General features: G+C 45.4%; 1 protein-coding gene across 1 annotated transcript; it reads right to left on the minus strand.

Moving 5' to 3' along the window:
• Positions 1-697: 697 nt before the first annotated feature.
• On the minus strand, positions 698-7,952 carry LOC105060179 (uncharacterized). The gene is made up of 5 exons (XM_010943788.4): positions 7,721-7,952; positions 7,536-7,596; positions 4,553-4,660; positions 3,615-3,924; positions 698-1,004 (listed from the first exon to the last, which is right to left on the minus strand). The coding sequence occupies exons 1-5, from the start codon at positions 7,859-7,861 to the stop codon at positions 983-985; spliced, it is 642 nt and encodes a 213-aa protein (XP_010942090.1). The 5' UTR covers positions 7,862-7,952; the 3' UTR covers positions 698-982.
• Between the last annotated feature and the right edge of the window lie 7,885 nt (positions 7,953-15,837).

The following is a 15,837-nucleotide window of genomic DNA, read 5'->3' on the forward strand; positions in this document are numbered from 1 at the left end:
TGGACAGCCCAAGGAGCTCCCGATCATGATCAAATGGTCCAAAATGATTTTTTGCCTTGATTAAAAATCCTAATTAGTTTCTAACACAGGATTAAGTCCTTTAAAAGGCCTGTTACATGGGAACAGTAGATTTAGAGTGTGGTTTTGGTTTTCCACCGTTGAGAACACCCGTGAACAGGAGTGGTGCTCGATCTTTCATGCAAGAGGTGATGCAAGGACGCTTGATGCGTGTACGACATAAAAATCAAAAATCGAGAGAAGAAAGAGAACCGTGTGACTGTGAAAGAAAGAGCAAGACTCCTGAATAACGGATAGCGATCGCTTCAGGAGTTCAAAGATTCTGTAGAAAAAAATTGAATATATAAAAGTTGAAGATAAAATCTCCCCTTATAAAATTTATTTTTCATAGTGAAGTTTGCATATCTCGTGGAGACGAACTCTTTTGTGATTGATCCACATATTTTAGTTATTTTATATTTTGTTTCTTCTTTCTTCCTACTGTATTACGCAATACCGAAAAAATTTTGAGAAATAATATCCTGACCAAACATTTACCCAACAGTTATCCTGATTCTGCAGGATGTACTCGAAAAAGTAGGGATAATATCTCATGCCCATGAACAAGAGAACGTCACCAGTCTGACATCCAAGGGCACCTGTCCAAGCCGATATTAGAAGTGCAAACAATTGTATCAAGTATCTAAAATACACATGGAATGCCCCTTCTCATAACATCAGGTCAATTTGAAGCAGTATCATTGCACAAGTTTTGCCACACATCAGATTTCGGAAGAAGTTTTGCTAAGTTTATTTAGTTCAAACACTACCAATAAATCTGAACATCATACAAAACATGAGTAGTGCCATCAGCTGACGAGAAAAATGCAAACGATGGAGAAAACCGCCCAACTCGATATAGCCACATATCAGTGTAAACAGCAGCAAAGTCCACAGTCTTGCTGTTCTCGCAAATGAAGAAACATCATAGGATCCGGAAATGGCATCTGCAAAACTCATACAGAGAAGTAAACAACAAACGATTTTGAGCATAAATTTCTCAGATGTAAAGAGATAATCACAAGCTTTACAGGTCTTCAAACGACTACAATGAGATGCAGAAAATAATGGAGTGGAAAGTTGGCTCAACAACAGGCACCAATAATAGATACAAACATCAATTTTTCTCTTTTATATTAGTGATTAATTTAAAATGTATAAATCATTAAAATCAATGAAACTCCTAACGCTTTCAGCTCCGATCTACATTATTGCCCCCGGTGCATTATGACAAATGGTGATTCTTGTTTCTTAACAATTTTCAAACCAAAAAACTTCCAATTTCTTTAAGGGCTGTTCTTTTATAGATAAAAAATTTATCTAAGAATCTATATTTTTCTAGATAAATATTTTTCAAACAACATTTATACTAAAAAATAATTTATTCATATTCTTTTACGGATGGAAAAATGGATTTAAAATCTATTATCCATGTTCTTTTGCATTACTATTTTTCTGGATAAGTTACTAAAATTTATCAATATTTTCTATAATACTCTTTATGCTTTTTTAGGTTTGGAGAAAGTGGATGACTGAATTATTGGATATAGAATGATGGAGGCATTGAAAATGAAGATAGAGCATTTTAGGAATAACATTGAATGCCTATTTTACTATCTGATGAGAATGATTTAGCCACCTCCTAGATGGATAAGATTTTCCTGTAATTTCATGGATAAGTGCTATCCATAGAAAGTAACTTATTCATCTTGAAAAACATGAGAATATGGATAAATTGGTCAATGATAAAATTGACCAACTTTTCCATGATATTTATCCGCAAAAGAACGGACCTTAATAGTAATCCTCCACAATATTCTTAATTGCGTAAAATAAGATCACAAGGATAGGTCATAAGGACCAACATCATTAGATCACCAGGATCTTTTCCTGTCATAATCCATGATCTAGTGCTTGTTGGGAGTGATATAGAGACCCCTACCTGTTAACAAGACAATGTTCATAAGGTACATGGATGAATACCTGGCTAGTGGCATTCCTATCATGCTCCTCTAAAGAGGCAGGGAGGATGAATGAAAAAACAGCTCAGGCACACCACAAAAGAACAGGATAAATTGATGGACCTAAGGATCAGAATCATTTCGCTGACATGATAAAGATTTTACTATAACAAGAGTGGTCCAATAACTACCAAGCGCAATAAAGATGGCATATAAATTGCAAAGAAGGAAGTTGAGGGCCCAACCTGATTTATTTGTTGCCAAATTATATACAGGACGGCTGGTTCCCAGACCAAGGCTGGAGTTGTCTTTTAGCCGGGCTTGGACCTGGCATGGGACAGAGTTTACACTCAACGGAGACTAGGCCAGGCGTGACTCAGCCTAAATGCATCCAGTTAGTGCCTGAAAGGGAAGGAACACGTGCACGCGTGCACAAAGACACAGAGGGAGGGACCTAGTGAGGCTTCAGCACTTATTTCTCCACAGGCATTGTGTACAAAGCATCCCAGAAGTCTCTGGCAAGTGGGAAATGTTGAGCTTGAATGGACAGTTCTTGTGAAATGCATTGAACCCATAGCCACAAATGGCTAATGACAGAAATTGGGTTGATGTTTCTAAATAATGAAGGTAAGGCAACATAGCATAGACTGGATAAATTATAAATTACTGGGACATAAATTAAGTTTGAAATGGATCGACAATGATAGCAATGAAAATAATCAGAATAGGGGTACATAAGATCTAGTAGCAAAAAGAATTTGGAGAAGATGCGACACCAAGATAAAAGTTTCCAATGCTAAGCCATATACTCGTGAAAATCTTCATTTAACAAATGCCAAATCGTGATAAGATGAAACAGGCTCACAATCTCATATCTTCCTTGATTAATTTTCATTTAAATGTCAAATTCTCCACCAATGGACAAGTTAAACCTTTTACTAATCTAGGTCGACAAACTTCAATCAGGAGGACAAAAAAAAAAAACTATGACTCTGCATCATCTAGCAGGTTGAACTTACGATCTAATTCCCTGCAGTAATGATGTCAGTGGTAGAGCATCTAGCATTGATGGCTCCTGCTGAGCTTTTAATATTTGTAGTAGAAATTGTCAGCCTTGGGCATAAAATCTACATTAAGTTGGCACTTTATCATTAATAAAACCCAAACTCTGTTGAGAGGTCTATTGCATTGCTAAACTTTCTAGAAATTGGCAGAGGGCCTTATCCGGATTAGAAATTCAAACCACCATACCTTGCAATGACTGAACCAAGAGTGCATGTACAATCTATTATTGCAAGAGTACTCAACTGCTATTAGCAAAACCTTGAGTTCAGCAAGTAAGAATTACTGCTGGCTCAATAGAATTATTAGATATAAGGGATGTAACAAATGTTAAAAAAGCATGGTAAACATAGTTCATGGTGTCGAAGAAAGATATCTAAAAGTCATGCAATAATTTCCTTGCAGGAAATGGATAAGGATAAGCACTGTTAGGAAAATCAAGTTTCTGACAAGACTTATAAGCAATTCACAGAGCAAAGTGTTCATGAAGAGGGAAAGCATGAACAGGTAAGGAGCAAAGGAAAGTCTACATACCCCAGCAGTCCACGGCCATGCCATGGCCTAGGTGTCACACTCAAATTCATTACCGAACCCTGCCTTATGATCACCATAGATATTGGATGGCCCTGGTTAGACTGTGCTTCTAAAACGAGCCTTGATTGCAATTCACCACCAATTTCCACATTCCCAAACTTTAAGATCTCATCGCCAAGCTGCAATCCATCTTCTGCTGCTGGTGAGTCATCAGCTATTTCGTCAATCATAGCAAAAGGAATCCTAACAATAGGTTCCTCACCCATAGAAGAATCTTGAGATGTACTTTCATGAACATAAACTGATGTATCTGCACCAATGCCAATAGAATCTTGATTAGCCAACCCTATTCATAAACTTTTAGCTTATAAAACAGGCTTACGTTTCAATATCACCCTATGGTTTCAATATTGCCTCAAAAATGAACATGACTGGCACCAAAGTATGTTCTTCTCCACTACATTCAGACTCTTTTAAAGTTAAGGAAATTGCTGAGAATGCTTTCTAGGAGCTTTAACTTAAGGATAACTAGTTTGGATTTTACTTTCCACCACCTGGTCTTCCAGTTCTCGAAGAAAGCCACTTACAATGCTAAATTTGACTCAGGTCAGGAACAAAACATGAATATGCAACAGGGTTAATATTGAGTAGAGAGGTAATCATGAAATGTTCTCAAACTCTGTTGAGGATCAAAAAAACAGGATAAGGCTGACTGATTGGAGATGCCTTAAGATGCAGATTGTATATATTAACTATGTTAAAGTGTGTTTAACCTGGTCGAACACTGAAGCAAACCAGACACAGTACAGAACTACAAACAGCGACCAAATAAACAGCCATAATTAATTGAAATCATATCAATGTGAACCTGGATGACTACTTTAAATGCCTAAAGCTAAATTGCATATGCATTAAGCAGCATTTATCTGTTTGTATACCTGAATCTTTTGAGGGCAATGGTGCAACTTTAGCTGCTCTTACTGAGTGCAAAACTTGTAGATTCTTTTCTATTTTTTCAGTGATATCCTTGTGATCATTGCGCAATGCTGTCATGGAGGAAAACATGAATGAGCAGCATATACATAATATTCATCTTTTTCTAATGCAGAAATGCCATTACAAAGTCATATATATATATATATATATATATATATATATATATATATATATATATATATATATATATAGAGAGAGAGAGAGAGAGAGAGAGAGAGAGAGAGAGAGCCAGGCTAGAATCAGATCGATCGGATTTGGACTCAGATTCGGACAGATCAAAACTCTATAATAAGGGCCCTACATTAATGATCCAAGCCATTGAATATAATCTACTATCTCAAAACTGCTTGCACACAAAAAATCATATGATTTGAAGACCCCTAGCCTATGCATCAAGTAGTCAAAAATTAAACAGCCTAGATAAAATTGAATTAGATGTATTTTTTGATTACTTGATGCATAAACTATGGGTCTTCAAATCATATAATTTTTTATGTATAGGCAATTTTGAGGTGGTAGATCACATCCAACGACTTGGATCATCGATGTAAGGCCCCCATTGTCTAGTTTTGATCTGATCAGATCTAAGTCCAAATCCGATCGACCTTACCCAAGTTTGTCCCTATATATAAATAAATAGATAACATATGGGTGACACATTGCTATAGCCTTCTTCCTTGATACTCACCAGAGTCACTCGTGATAACATACCATATGCTTCTTCATGAACAAGGACAGATACTGTGTCCTTATTCAATTATCTATACAACATCATGTCATATGCATTAGAAAGAAATAACCTCAAAATATGGTCTAAAGAAAATGAAATCCCATTCATAGTCACAGAATTGCTTGTCTTAACACAACAAAAGCTATAATGAGATAGAAAACAGAATGAAATCAAAATTGTATGGCATTTTGAACAACATGCTACAGTATCTAGTATCTCTGTTGCATCATATCATCACCAGATCCGTAAACCTCTGCTGATAAATAATATCTTCAATTATCTGTCCAGGCGTCCTTGCTCTAATATATATACTGGTAATATATATTGGATAGTGGAAAATTACAAGAAAAACATGAGAGCTGCATTCATTGAATTATTTCAAACCCTTCCAATTTTATGTTCTTATGCAAAATAATACAACCAAGATGGCCTTTATGCCATATATACAATGCATGTTAGCTAACTACAATCTTGCTCATCATGCATCTACAATCTTGCTCTTCAACAGCAGTCGGAAATGGAAGCCTGTTTGGACTTCAGACATGCACCATCAGTTTGACTTTCTTTTGATGAAGTTTATAAAATTCCGTAGCTTGCAACCCACTTAACATTTGAGACACAATTTTTGCCCCATTACCTATGCTCCTTCTTAATCACATGCAGATTTTGGCAATAAAGATGAGGAGAACTAGAAGAGATACAGAGATTATTTGGGGATATGATAGGGATTTTGGAAGTTAGATGAAAAAATGGGGGCAAAAGGAGGGAGAGACCATAGATATCAGGAATCTAGCTGGTTAAATAAAATTTCAAGGGAGGGAGAGATGACAAGAATTAGAATTTTGATTACAATTCCATCCACATAATGTTATGTCCTAAAGTATCCATGTTAGTTGTCATCAAGTAATATAGATTTACATATTATCATGGTAGCATTCCACTTATGGGCAAATTTGACAGACCCAAAGGACCCTCCAACAATCTTTTAGTATATACAGATAGTATAGACAAGACCAAGTTTTAGTGCGAAATTCTAGGTCAAGGTGATTTTAGTTGCTTGCTGTAAAATCTACAAACAATCGACAAGAGGTGATCTTAGTTTCTTGCTGTAAACCTACAAAACAGCCAAAATTGGAGATCTAACTTCGCTTCCCACTATAAGTTTATGCAACTAAAACGCAACCATCTAGATCAATGGATTATGTCAGTATTCTGCACTAACCAATTTGATAAATACAAAATACCAATTCTTGGTATATGGGCTCATATAAACTGATATACCCTGGAATCTTGACCAATAAAATAGAAATTTTATAGTTCTACAAGTTTTACAATTATTGAATACTAAGAATCAATGCACAAAAGAAATTTTCAAATTTGTTTTCACTACATCAGCTCGATTTTGATATCTTTGAATATTATAACATTGGCCAAAATATTAGCATATCTCAACATTTGCAAAGAAACAATTTTATTGATAGGATATACTTTTAGGGCCTGATTGAAATCATGGACAAGTTGCCGCTGGAATAGCCTCATATATAGCCAGAGGTGAGAAATCCGGCAGTGAGGGTGGGAGGAGGATCTAACTTAATCGGGGAAGTCCCCGATCAAAGAATCCTCCCAAAGTAGAATATGGAGGGTGATATATCTTGAGCAAGCTTGTATCCTACATTGGTGAAATCTCTCTCCCCAATCAAACAACTTCTCCCCGACATGCCATGTTTTAGTCACATATGGTTTTACTCCATTGGATCAGCTGTCTAATGTCTGGAACAAGATGAACCAATATCTTGGTTCATCCTGGCATCAGTCCATTACGATTCTAAGTTAAGAACTTTCCCCTAGGTTCCCCTTACCTGTTCCAGTTAATCATGAAACGTTGTCGCTGCAGATATATCCAACTAGCGAATTTCCACTTCCACTACCATAAGGAGGCGACTGAATACCCTATCCAGTATTTACTCGTACCTCCATGTTTCACTCATCCCCAAACCCCGAGGGTTAGATGATCCGATGTCTTACCATAGGCCCCCATTACTGAACACCTCGATGAACACTATTACGACAAGGATGGAGAAAAGACAGCAAAGAAAACAAATGCAAGAAAATTAAAGAACAGGATTCATGTTCGGGTTCCCACGACAAACTTCCAATGAGAATAGAATCATCAAAAAAAATAAACATAGGCATACCGGCAAGTCGAGCACGCTGAGATCGAATGGCCGGAATGTCGATATCTGACCTCGGGAATCCCTGAAGCACCGGGGGAAAAGAGAGATTTTTCTATTGGATGTTTTAAGGATTCAATCGATCCGAGGCTATAAAATGAGATTAAAACTTCTGTTGAGGAGTTGGTGGGAAGGGAGGGAGAGCTTGCCTCACGATCGACGAGGTTGCCAGAGATTCCAGGACCGCCAGGACCGCAGAGAGACTCGATGATCGCATTCATCTCAGCCTCCATCGACGCTCTCCTCTCCGTTAGAGCCATGGTCTCCGATTTGAGATTCGTCGCCACCATCGCTGTGGGGTTTGGAGGCTTTCTTCTTCTCTCTCGCTCGCTCACTACCTCGCTCTACGGGCCTTGGTCTGGTAAAGGGCGGAAGAAGCTTCTGGGCGTTGATCATGTGGGAAGGGGTTCAGCGAGCGCTACCCACAACAGACGGTGATGCGGGGGACCGAGCGTGAGATCGACGGCAAGCTCGTTAGGTTACACCGTTACAGATAACGCATGCTTCCTCAGGCTCGTGGCTTAAGATCCAGTGCAGGTTACAAATAACATAATTTGTGTTAGAAATTGTAAATATTATTAATATACAACAAAAAAGTATTTTAATATTTGTTGAAGCAACATGATGTCTATCAATGCACACATAAAATGAGTGTGGAAAAGAGATTGTTACACGTGTATTTTTTTTTTTTTTTTTGAGCATACGAAAGGGCTAGACCCAAAAGTACTAAGATCTTATATATCGTATGCCCAAAATATCAATAACAAAATAAGACCCAAATTTCAGGTGAACATCAATTAAATTTTTTTCTTATTTGCATCGGAAAAAAATGGTTTGCACCAACATATGTGACAATCAAAAATGTATGGACAACTTCACCTAAGATAAGCACACATGAATGGTGATCAGAGTACCTGTCACATGAGGCACACCTCTCACACTTGAAGATGAGTGCATGTGATATATCAAAGATGCATGTTATTGTGCTCAGATTTCAAGATCACCCTGCATGAAAATATTGTACTCACCAGCAACAGCAATGTAAATCTACAAAAAAAAAAAAAGAAAAAAAAAGAGGTAAATCAATTTTATTTTTCAAAGACTATAATAAAACATGCTAGTGATTGTAAATATTAGTAGTATACAACACATATTACATGGACCATACTTTATGGTCTACAAGCGAAAATCATCCACACATGCATGAATCACAAATGTTCTCTTTTTATTGGTGGGTGCATACACTTCTTTAAAAAAGGTTTGACATGCAATGCTTGGAATCAAAAACATTATCATTTTATTAATGGGTTTGAAAAAGACTTCGCAAATAAATGAACGAAGGAAAAAATATTCACATATAAGAAATGATGAAAATTAAATCTTCAACCAGAAGAAAAACCAATAATATATCTTTTAGAAGCACATAATCAATATTTTCAAAATCCTTATCCAACTAGGATTACATGCTTTAGACTCTTATTGTGTTCTTAAATGTCATGTTCCTCAATGTACTATTATTGGGGAAGACCGACCGATCGACCGACCGACCGACCGACGGACCGACCGACCGACCGACCGACCGATCGACCGACGGACCGGCCGACCGACCGATTAACGATCCTCTACCGACTGAGGATATGTCGATCGGACAGACCTTTTCCACTCTCCCGACCGACCGAACCAGAAAGTCTGATGGCCGACTCTAGCAACATGTCCAACTGACCGTCGAAGGGGCCTGAATCTCCACCCGACGCCATACAGCTGGCTACCGGCCTAGGGTCGGTCGACTCCTTCGATCGCCGTACAGCTGCCAGAGACTGTCAGCCCCGACAGCAACACGCGGCACTGCCACCTAAGGGCATTATCCCACCTAGGGCATTGTCAACCCTAGTGATTTGACAGCTCCATGGCGATGTGACACTTTCACAGCGACTCTGACAGTCTACAGTGAGTTGACAATTCCTCAATTGTCCGCGCCATTAATGACGGCGCCATACCACGCTCCACTATATATATATCGGGGAAGGCAACAGTGCAGGGGGCCTTCGAAACAACAGGCTTGCTCCCTCTCCCTCTCTCTCTCGATTGAGCTCTCTGTCTTCATTTCACTGTTGCACAATCACCTCTCTGACTTGACCGTCGGAGGGTCCCCGCCGGAGCCGCCTCCGGTCAGTGTGGACTTCCTTTTTTGCAGGCGCTCGTTTCCGGCGATCAGGCGACGAGGGGATTGGCCGCAACAGATTGGCGCGCCAGGTAGGGGGCGAGGCAGGCATTCTCAAGCAGTAGATACTGATGACAAAGACAAGAGCCCAACGATCGAGAGTCACCAGGTCGACGAGGTGCTCTTCCCGCCGGGAAGAGGCCTCTCCGCCACCCTCCGTGGCGGAACCCAGCTCTCCGCACCCCGCGGTGACCACGGAGGCGCATATCGCGGCGATCGTACGGCAGATGACCATGCTGACGGACGCGGTCAAGAGCCTCCAGCAACAACCGACGGCCCGTCCGATGCCCTCCAGAAGCAGCCGTCGACGCCCGTGCTGATCCTCGTCGCCTCCGCGAGAGCGCTTGCCACAGCGCTCTCAAGGAGCGGAGGAGGGGCGGCCACGGCGCGATGCCCGCCGGTCCCAGCAGCTCTCTCCCTCCCTGCTGGAACGGGCGAGGAAGGAGAAGCGACTGCGAACGCCCTCCGCCTCCCTCTCGGAATCCTCCGGAGACTCCACTCCTGGGGTCTCCCAGCACCGACGGACGGACGACTACGAACGCAGGTTCGAGGAAATCGATCATCGACTTGCACAGTTGCAGGTGGACGGGCAGAAGTCTTCGAACGACGTCGACTTCCAGACTGCCCAACCTCTTTCCCGACTCATCCTCGATGAATCGATCCCCAGTCGGTTCAAGATGCCACACGTGGAGCCATACGATGGCTCCACCGATCCAATCGACCACCTGGAGAGCTATAAAGCTCTCATGACGATTCAGGGGGCAACCGACGCTCTCTTTTGCATCGGCTTCCCCGCCACACTCCGCAAAGCTGCCAGGGCCTGGTACTCCGGTCTTCGATCAGGAAGTATCCACTCCTTCGGGCAGCTCGAGCACTCCTTCGTGGCTCACTTCAGCACCAGCCGGAAGCCGCCGAGAACGTCGGACAGCCTTTTCTCCCTCAAGCAGGGAGAAAATGAGATGCTCCGACACTTCGTGGCGTGATTCAATACGGCCACACTTGAGGTCCGGGACCTCAACGAAGACATGGCTATCTCGGCCATGAAACGGGGGCTGAGGGCGTCCCGATTCACCTACTCCCTGGACAAGACCCTCCCCCGTACATATGCCGAATTGCTGGAGCGCGCGTACAAGTATATGCGTGCGGGCGAAGGAGCCTCCGACCGATGCTCAACCGAGTTCAAGGGTCCGAAGGAAAAGCGAAGGAAGGGTCGGGACCCAGCCGAACCTAGCAGGCCCCCGACTGGTGGTCGGGTCTCGCCCCCACGACGAAACCAAAAGTCGCCCCGACGGCGGACTCCAAGGCCGACGCACCCCAGGTATGACTCTTACACTCCTCTCTCCGCTCTCCGTGCGCAGATTTTGATGGAGATCGAGGGGGAAAAGTACCTGCGACGGCCTCCGCCTCTGAAGGCAAAAGGCCTCGACCGCGAAAGTACTGCCGATTCCACCGGGGTCACGGCCACAATACCGAGCAATGCATCCAGCTTAAGGATGAGATCGAAGCTCTCATCCGCCGAGGGTATCTCGATAAATTTCGAAGGAACCCGCCGACTCGACCTGTGGCCGATCGACGACCCCCGCCGACTGAGGAAGCGACTACCAATCAGCCGACGGTCGGGGTCATCAATATGATTTCCAAACGACTCGGCCCAGGGACGTCTGCTGAAGGGGAGCCCATGAAGAAGCTGCGCCCGGACGACGTGATTACTTTTACAGAGGAAGATGTTCGGGGCATCCAAACTCCCCACGACGACGCTGTTGTTGTTTCGGCAACAATAGCAAACTATGATGTAAAAAGAATTTTTGTAGATAATGAAAGTTCGACAAATATTTTGTTTTACTCGACCTTCTCTCGGATGCGACTGTCTACCGACCGACTCAAGAGGGTCTCTACGCCCTTGATAGGCTTTGCCGGGGACGCGTCTCAACGGAAGGTGAAGTTACCCTGTCCGTGACGGTCGGCTCCGAACCACGACAAAGCACGGTTCATTTGACTTTTACGGTCGTCCAAGTGCCTTCGGCCTACAACGCCATACTTGGAAGATCCGGACTTAACGCCCTCAAGGCAATCGTCTCGACGTACCATCTCCTAGTTTGGTTTCCGACTAGGAACGGAGTCGGAGAGATGCGCGGAGACCAACAGCTCGCTCGCCGATGCTTCCAGATCTCCGCTCAGAACGACGAGTTGAGGGGCTCCCTGACGATCGACAAGCTAGACCAACGGGAGGAGGAAGAACGGGGCTCGCCGGCCGAACAACTCGTGTCAATCCCGATTGCGGAGGACCCCGACCGAAAGGTATGGGTCGGATCTCAACTACCCGACCCAGAACGGCGACGGTTGACGGAGCTGCTAACGGCCAACGCCGACATATTTGCTTGATCGACAGCAGATATGTCGGGCATCCCCCCAGAGACAATAACCCACCGACTCAACATCGACCCGACGATAAGACCGGTGAGGCAGAAGAAAAGGTCCTTTGCTCCCGAAAGACAGAGAGCCATCGACGAAGAAGTGGACAAGTGCTCGAGGCGGGCTTCATCAGAGAAGCCGCGTATCCCGATGGCTCGCCAATGTTGTCATGGTCAAGAAAGCCAACGGGAAGTGGAGGATTTGCATCGATTATACCGACCTGAATCGGGCCTGTCCAAAAGATAGCTTTCCACTTTCAAAGATCGACCAGCTGGTGGATGCGACGTCCGGATTTCGACTGCTCAGCTTCATGGATGCCTTTGTCAGGTACAATCAGATCCGGATGACGCCCGAAGATGAGGAGCACACTGCCTTCGTGACCCCCAAGGGCCTCTACTGTTATCGAGTGATGCCCTTCGGGCTGAAGAACGCCGACGCCACCTACCAACGACTTGTCAATAAGTCTTTAAAGACCAGATCGGGCGCAACATGGAGGTATACGTGGATGACATGCTGGTGAAAAGTGCGCAGATTCCGGATCACATTCAGGATCTCGAAGAGGCCTTCCGCACTCTACGACAACATCGAATGAAGCTGAATCCGACTAAGTGCGCTTTTGGGGTGACCTCAGGAAAGTTTCTCGGATTCCTCATTTCTCAGCGAGGGATTGAGGCCAACCCTGAGAAGATAAAGGCGATCATCGACATGCGTCATCCGAACACCAAGAAGGAGGTCCAGCAGCTGAACGAAAAAATCATCGCTCTCAGCCGTTTATTTCTCGATCAGCTGAAAGGTGCCTCCCGTTTTTCAAAACTTTGCGGCAGGCGAAGGGTTTTTCTTGGTCGGATGAGTGCCAACGGGCCTTCGAAGATCTGAAGAAGTACTTGGCTTCCCCGTCGCTGCTCGTGAAGCGCTGATCGGGGAGACCTTGTATCTCTATTTGGCCACCTCCTTTGAAGCGGTCAGTTCGGTGCTCGTCCGAGAGAACGAGAGCCGAACCCATCAGCCTATCTACTATACCAGCAAAGTGCTCCACGGCGCTGAAGCTCGATATTCGGAGACGGAAAAGATGATTTTTGCCTTGACCGTCTCCGCACAACGACTCCGCCCATACTTCCAGGCTCATGCCATAGTGGTTCTCACCAACCAGCCCCTGAGGGTGATATTGCACCGACTGGACACATCGGGACGACTGGCGAAGTGGGCGATGAAGCTCAGCGAGTTCGACATACAGTACCGACCGCGGCTGCCTTAAAGGCTCAGGTCCTGGCCGACTTCATCGCCGAGTGCCCGACCACCGACCAAGGGTCGGGAGCTGCGGATCCGGATGAGATGCGGTCTCCGAGCCAGACCCGATCTCCACCTGGGTGCTGCACATCGACGGAGCTTCAAACGCTCAAGGGAGCGGGGCTGGGTTCCTACTCACCAACTCGGATGGGGTAGTCACCGAGTACGCCCTCCGATTCGACTTCAAAGCCTCCAATAACCAAGCCGAGTACGAAGCGCTCCTCGCCGGCTTGAGGATGGCGAGGGAGCTGGGTCGACAGCCTCGGGCATTCTCCGATTCTCAGCTGATCGTGGGGCAGGTCAAAGGTGAATTCGAGGCGCGAGATCCGACCATGGCCAAATATCTTCAGAAAGTGAAGGACCTCGTAGCGCGCCTCAGGTATTTTGAAATTTTTCACATCCCTAGGTCGGAGAACGCCCGGGCCGACGCACTCTCCAGACTGGCGACTTCGGCTTTCGATTCTTTGGGCCGGACGTTCGTGGAGAACCTCGAGCAGCCGAGTATCGACCGGGTCGAAGAAGTATTACAACTAGCAGCTGAACCAAGCTGGATGGATCCGATTGTTCGGTTCCTGACTGACGGGATCGGTCCCGAAGACCCCACGGAGGCCAGGCGGCTCCGATGGTCGGCCTCCCAATATGTGATCATGGATGGCCGACTCTACAAAAGGTCGTTCTCCCTTCCCTTGCTTAGGTGCTTGGGACCGACCGACGCGGACTATGCTCTCCGAGAAGTCACGAAGGGATCTGCGGGAATCACTTGGGGGGCAAGTCTCTAGCCTACAAAGTCCTGCGACAGGGTTACTACTGGCCCACCATGAGGAAGGACGCGGCTGAGTTGGTCCGGAGGTGCGAACCTTGCCAGAAGTACGCTAACGTGCAGCACCGACCGGCCAGCCAAATCGCTCCTATCGTCGCTCCATGGCCCTTCGCCCAGTGGGGGGTCGACATTCTCGGTCCTTTCCCTCCAGCATCGGGTCAAAGAAAGTTCATAGTTGTCGCCATCGACTACTTCACCAAGTGGGTGGAGGCCGAGCCCCTGCGCAGATTACCGAACGAAAGATGGAGACTTTGTCCAAAAATCCATCATCTTCAGGTTCGGTTGCGCATACCATTATCACCGACAATGGCGGCAATTCGACAACCAAGATTTTAGAGATTTCTGCGCAAGGTTTCACATCACCACCGACTGACTTCAGTCGGGCACCCACAGTCCAATGGCGAAGTCGAGGTGACCAACCGGACCATACTACACGGGCTCAAAACCCGACTAAACGAAGCCAAAGGCCTCTGGGTCGACGAGCTGGCTCCGTTCTGTGGGCTTACCGAACGACCCCCGCGTACCGACCGGGGAGTCGCCTTTCGGTTTGGCCTATGGGACGGAAGCGATGATCCCACTCGAGATTGGGCTGCCATCTACAGGGTCGAGCGGTATCAGAGCCGGACAACTCTGATTGTCGGAGGGCCGACTTAGACCTCCTCCCGAACTGCGAAACGAGGCCCAACTTCGCATGGCTTCATACCGACAGAAGGTAGCCCGGTATTACAATGCCAAAGTCAGACCAAAGCTTTTCAGGCCTGGTGACTTGGTCCTGAGAAGGACAGAGGTCTCGAACCCCTGGACCAAGGGAAGCTGGCTCCGAACTGGGAAGGGCCTACATGGTAGCAGACACCTATGGGCCAAGGGCTTACCGACTGGAGACCCTGGAAGGAAACCCATTCCCCGAACATGGAACGCCGACAACCTGAAGTTGTATCACAATGAACTTTGTACTTGTTCATTCGGAATACAAATCCAGTTTGAAATCTCGGAGTTTTAACTCTTCGACTGACGATCGACGCTCACCAAGGTCGAGCCCCGACGTGCCGACTCTGACTTGGTATCCGCGTGAAACCGACGGCCCATCGTCGATGACACATCGGACTCTTACGAGGATCGATATATCTACATGGACGGGAGTCACACTCCTTCGACCTTCGACGACACATCGGACTCTTACGAGGACCGGTATATCTATATTGACGGGAGTTGACACTCCTTCTACGGTCAAACTTTCGGGCCGAGCTATCGGCTAACTTACCGATTGGGCCCTGACCAAAGAAAGGCAAAATGCCTATGCGACCGCCGTCGCAACTTGCCGACCGAGCTACGGCGGTCGAGGGGTATTCGGCTTACCACCGTCTATCACACAATGCGACCTCAGTCGCATTCATGACTCACCACCGAGCTACGGCGGTCGGAAGATATTCGGCTTACCACCGTATATCATGAGGCCAGTATAGATACCCGACACAAGGGTATCAGGATCCGACTTATCGGCGTTCCCCCGACTAAATGCGCGGACG

This window comes from Elaeis guineensis, chromosome 1 (genome assembly GCF_000442705.2).
Source record: "Elaeis guineensis isolate ETL-2024a chromosome 1, EG11, whole genome shotgun sequence".
Classification (NCBI taxonomy): domain Eukaryota; kingdom Viridiplantae; phylum Streptophyta; class Magnoliopsida; order Arecales; family Arecaceae; genus Elaeis; species Elaeis guineensis.

What these genes read in the sequence shown, in the direction of transcription:
- LOC105060179 (XM_010943788.4), bottom strand. Translation starts at nt 7,861, where the DNA reads ATGGTGGCGACGAATCTCAAATCGGAGACCATGGCTCTAACGGAGAGG. An exon ending in TCAGCGTGCTCGACTTGCCG is followed by an intron (nt 4,661 to 7,535) that starts GTATGCCTATGT and finishes CCTCCATGACAG; the next exon opens with CATTGCGCAATGATCACAAG. An exon ending in ATTGCCCTCAAAAGATTCAG is followed by an intron (nt 3,925 to 4,552) that starts GTATACAAACAG and finishes GCATTGGTGCAG; the next exon opens with ATACATCAGTTTATGTTCAT.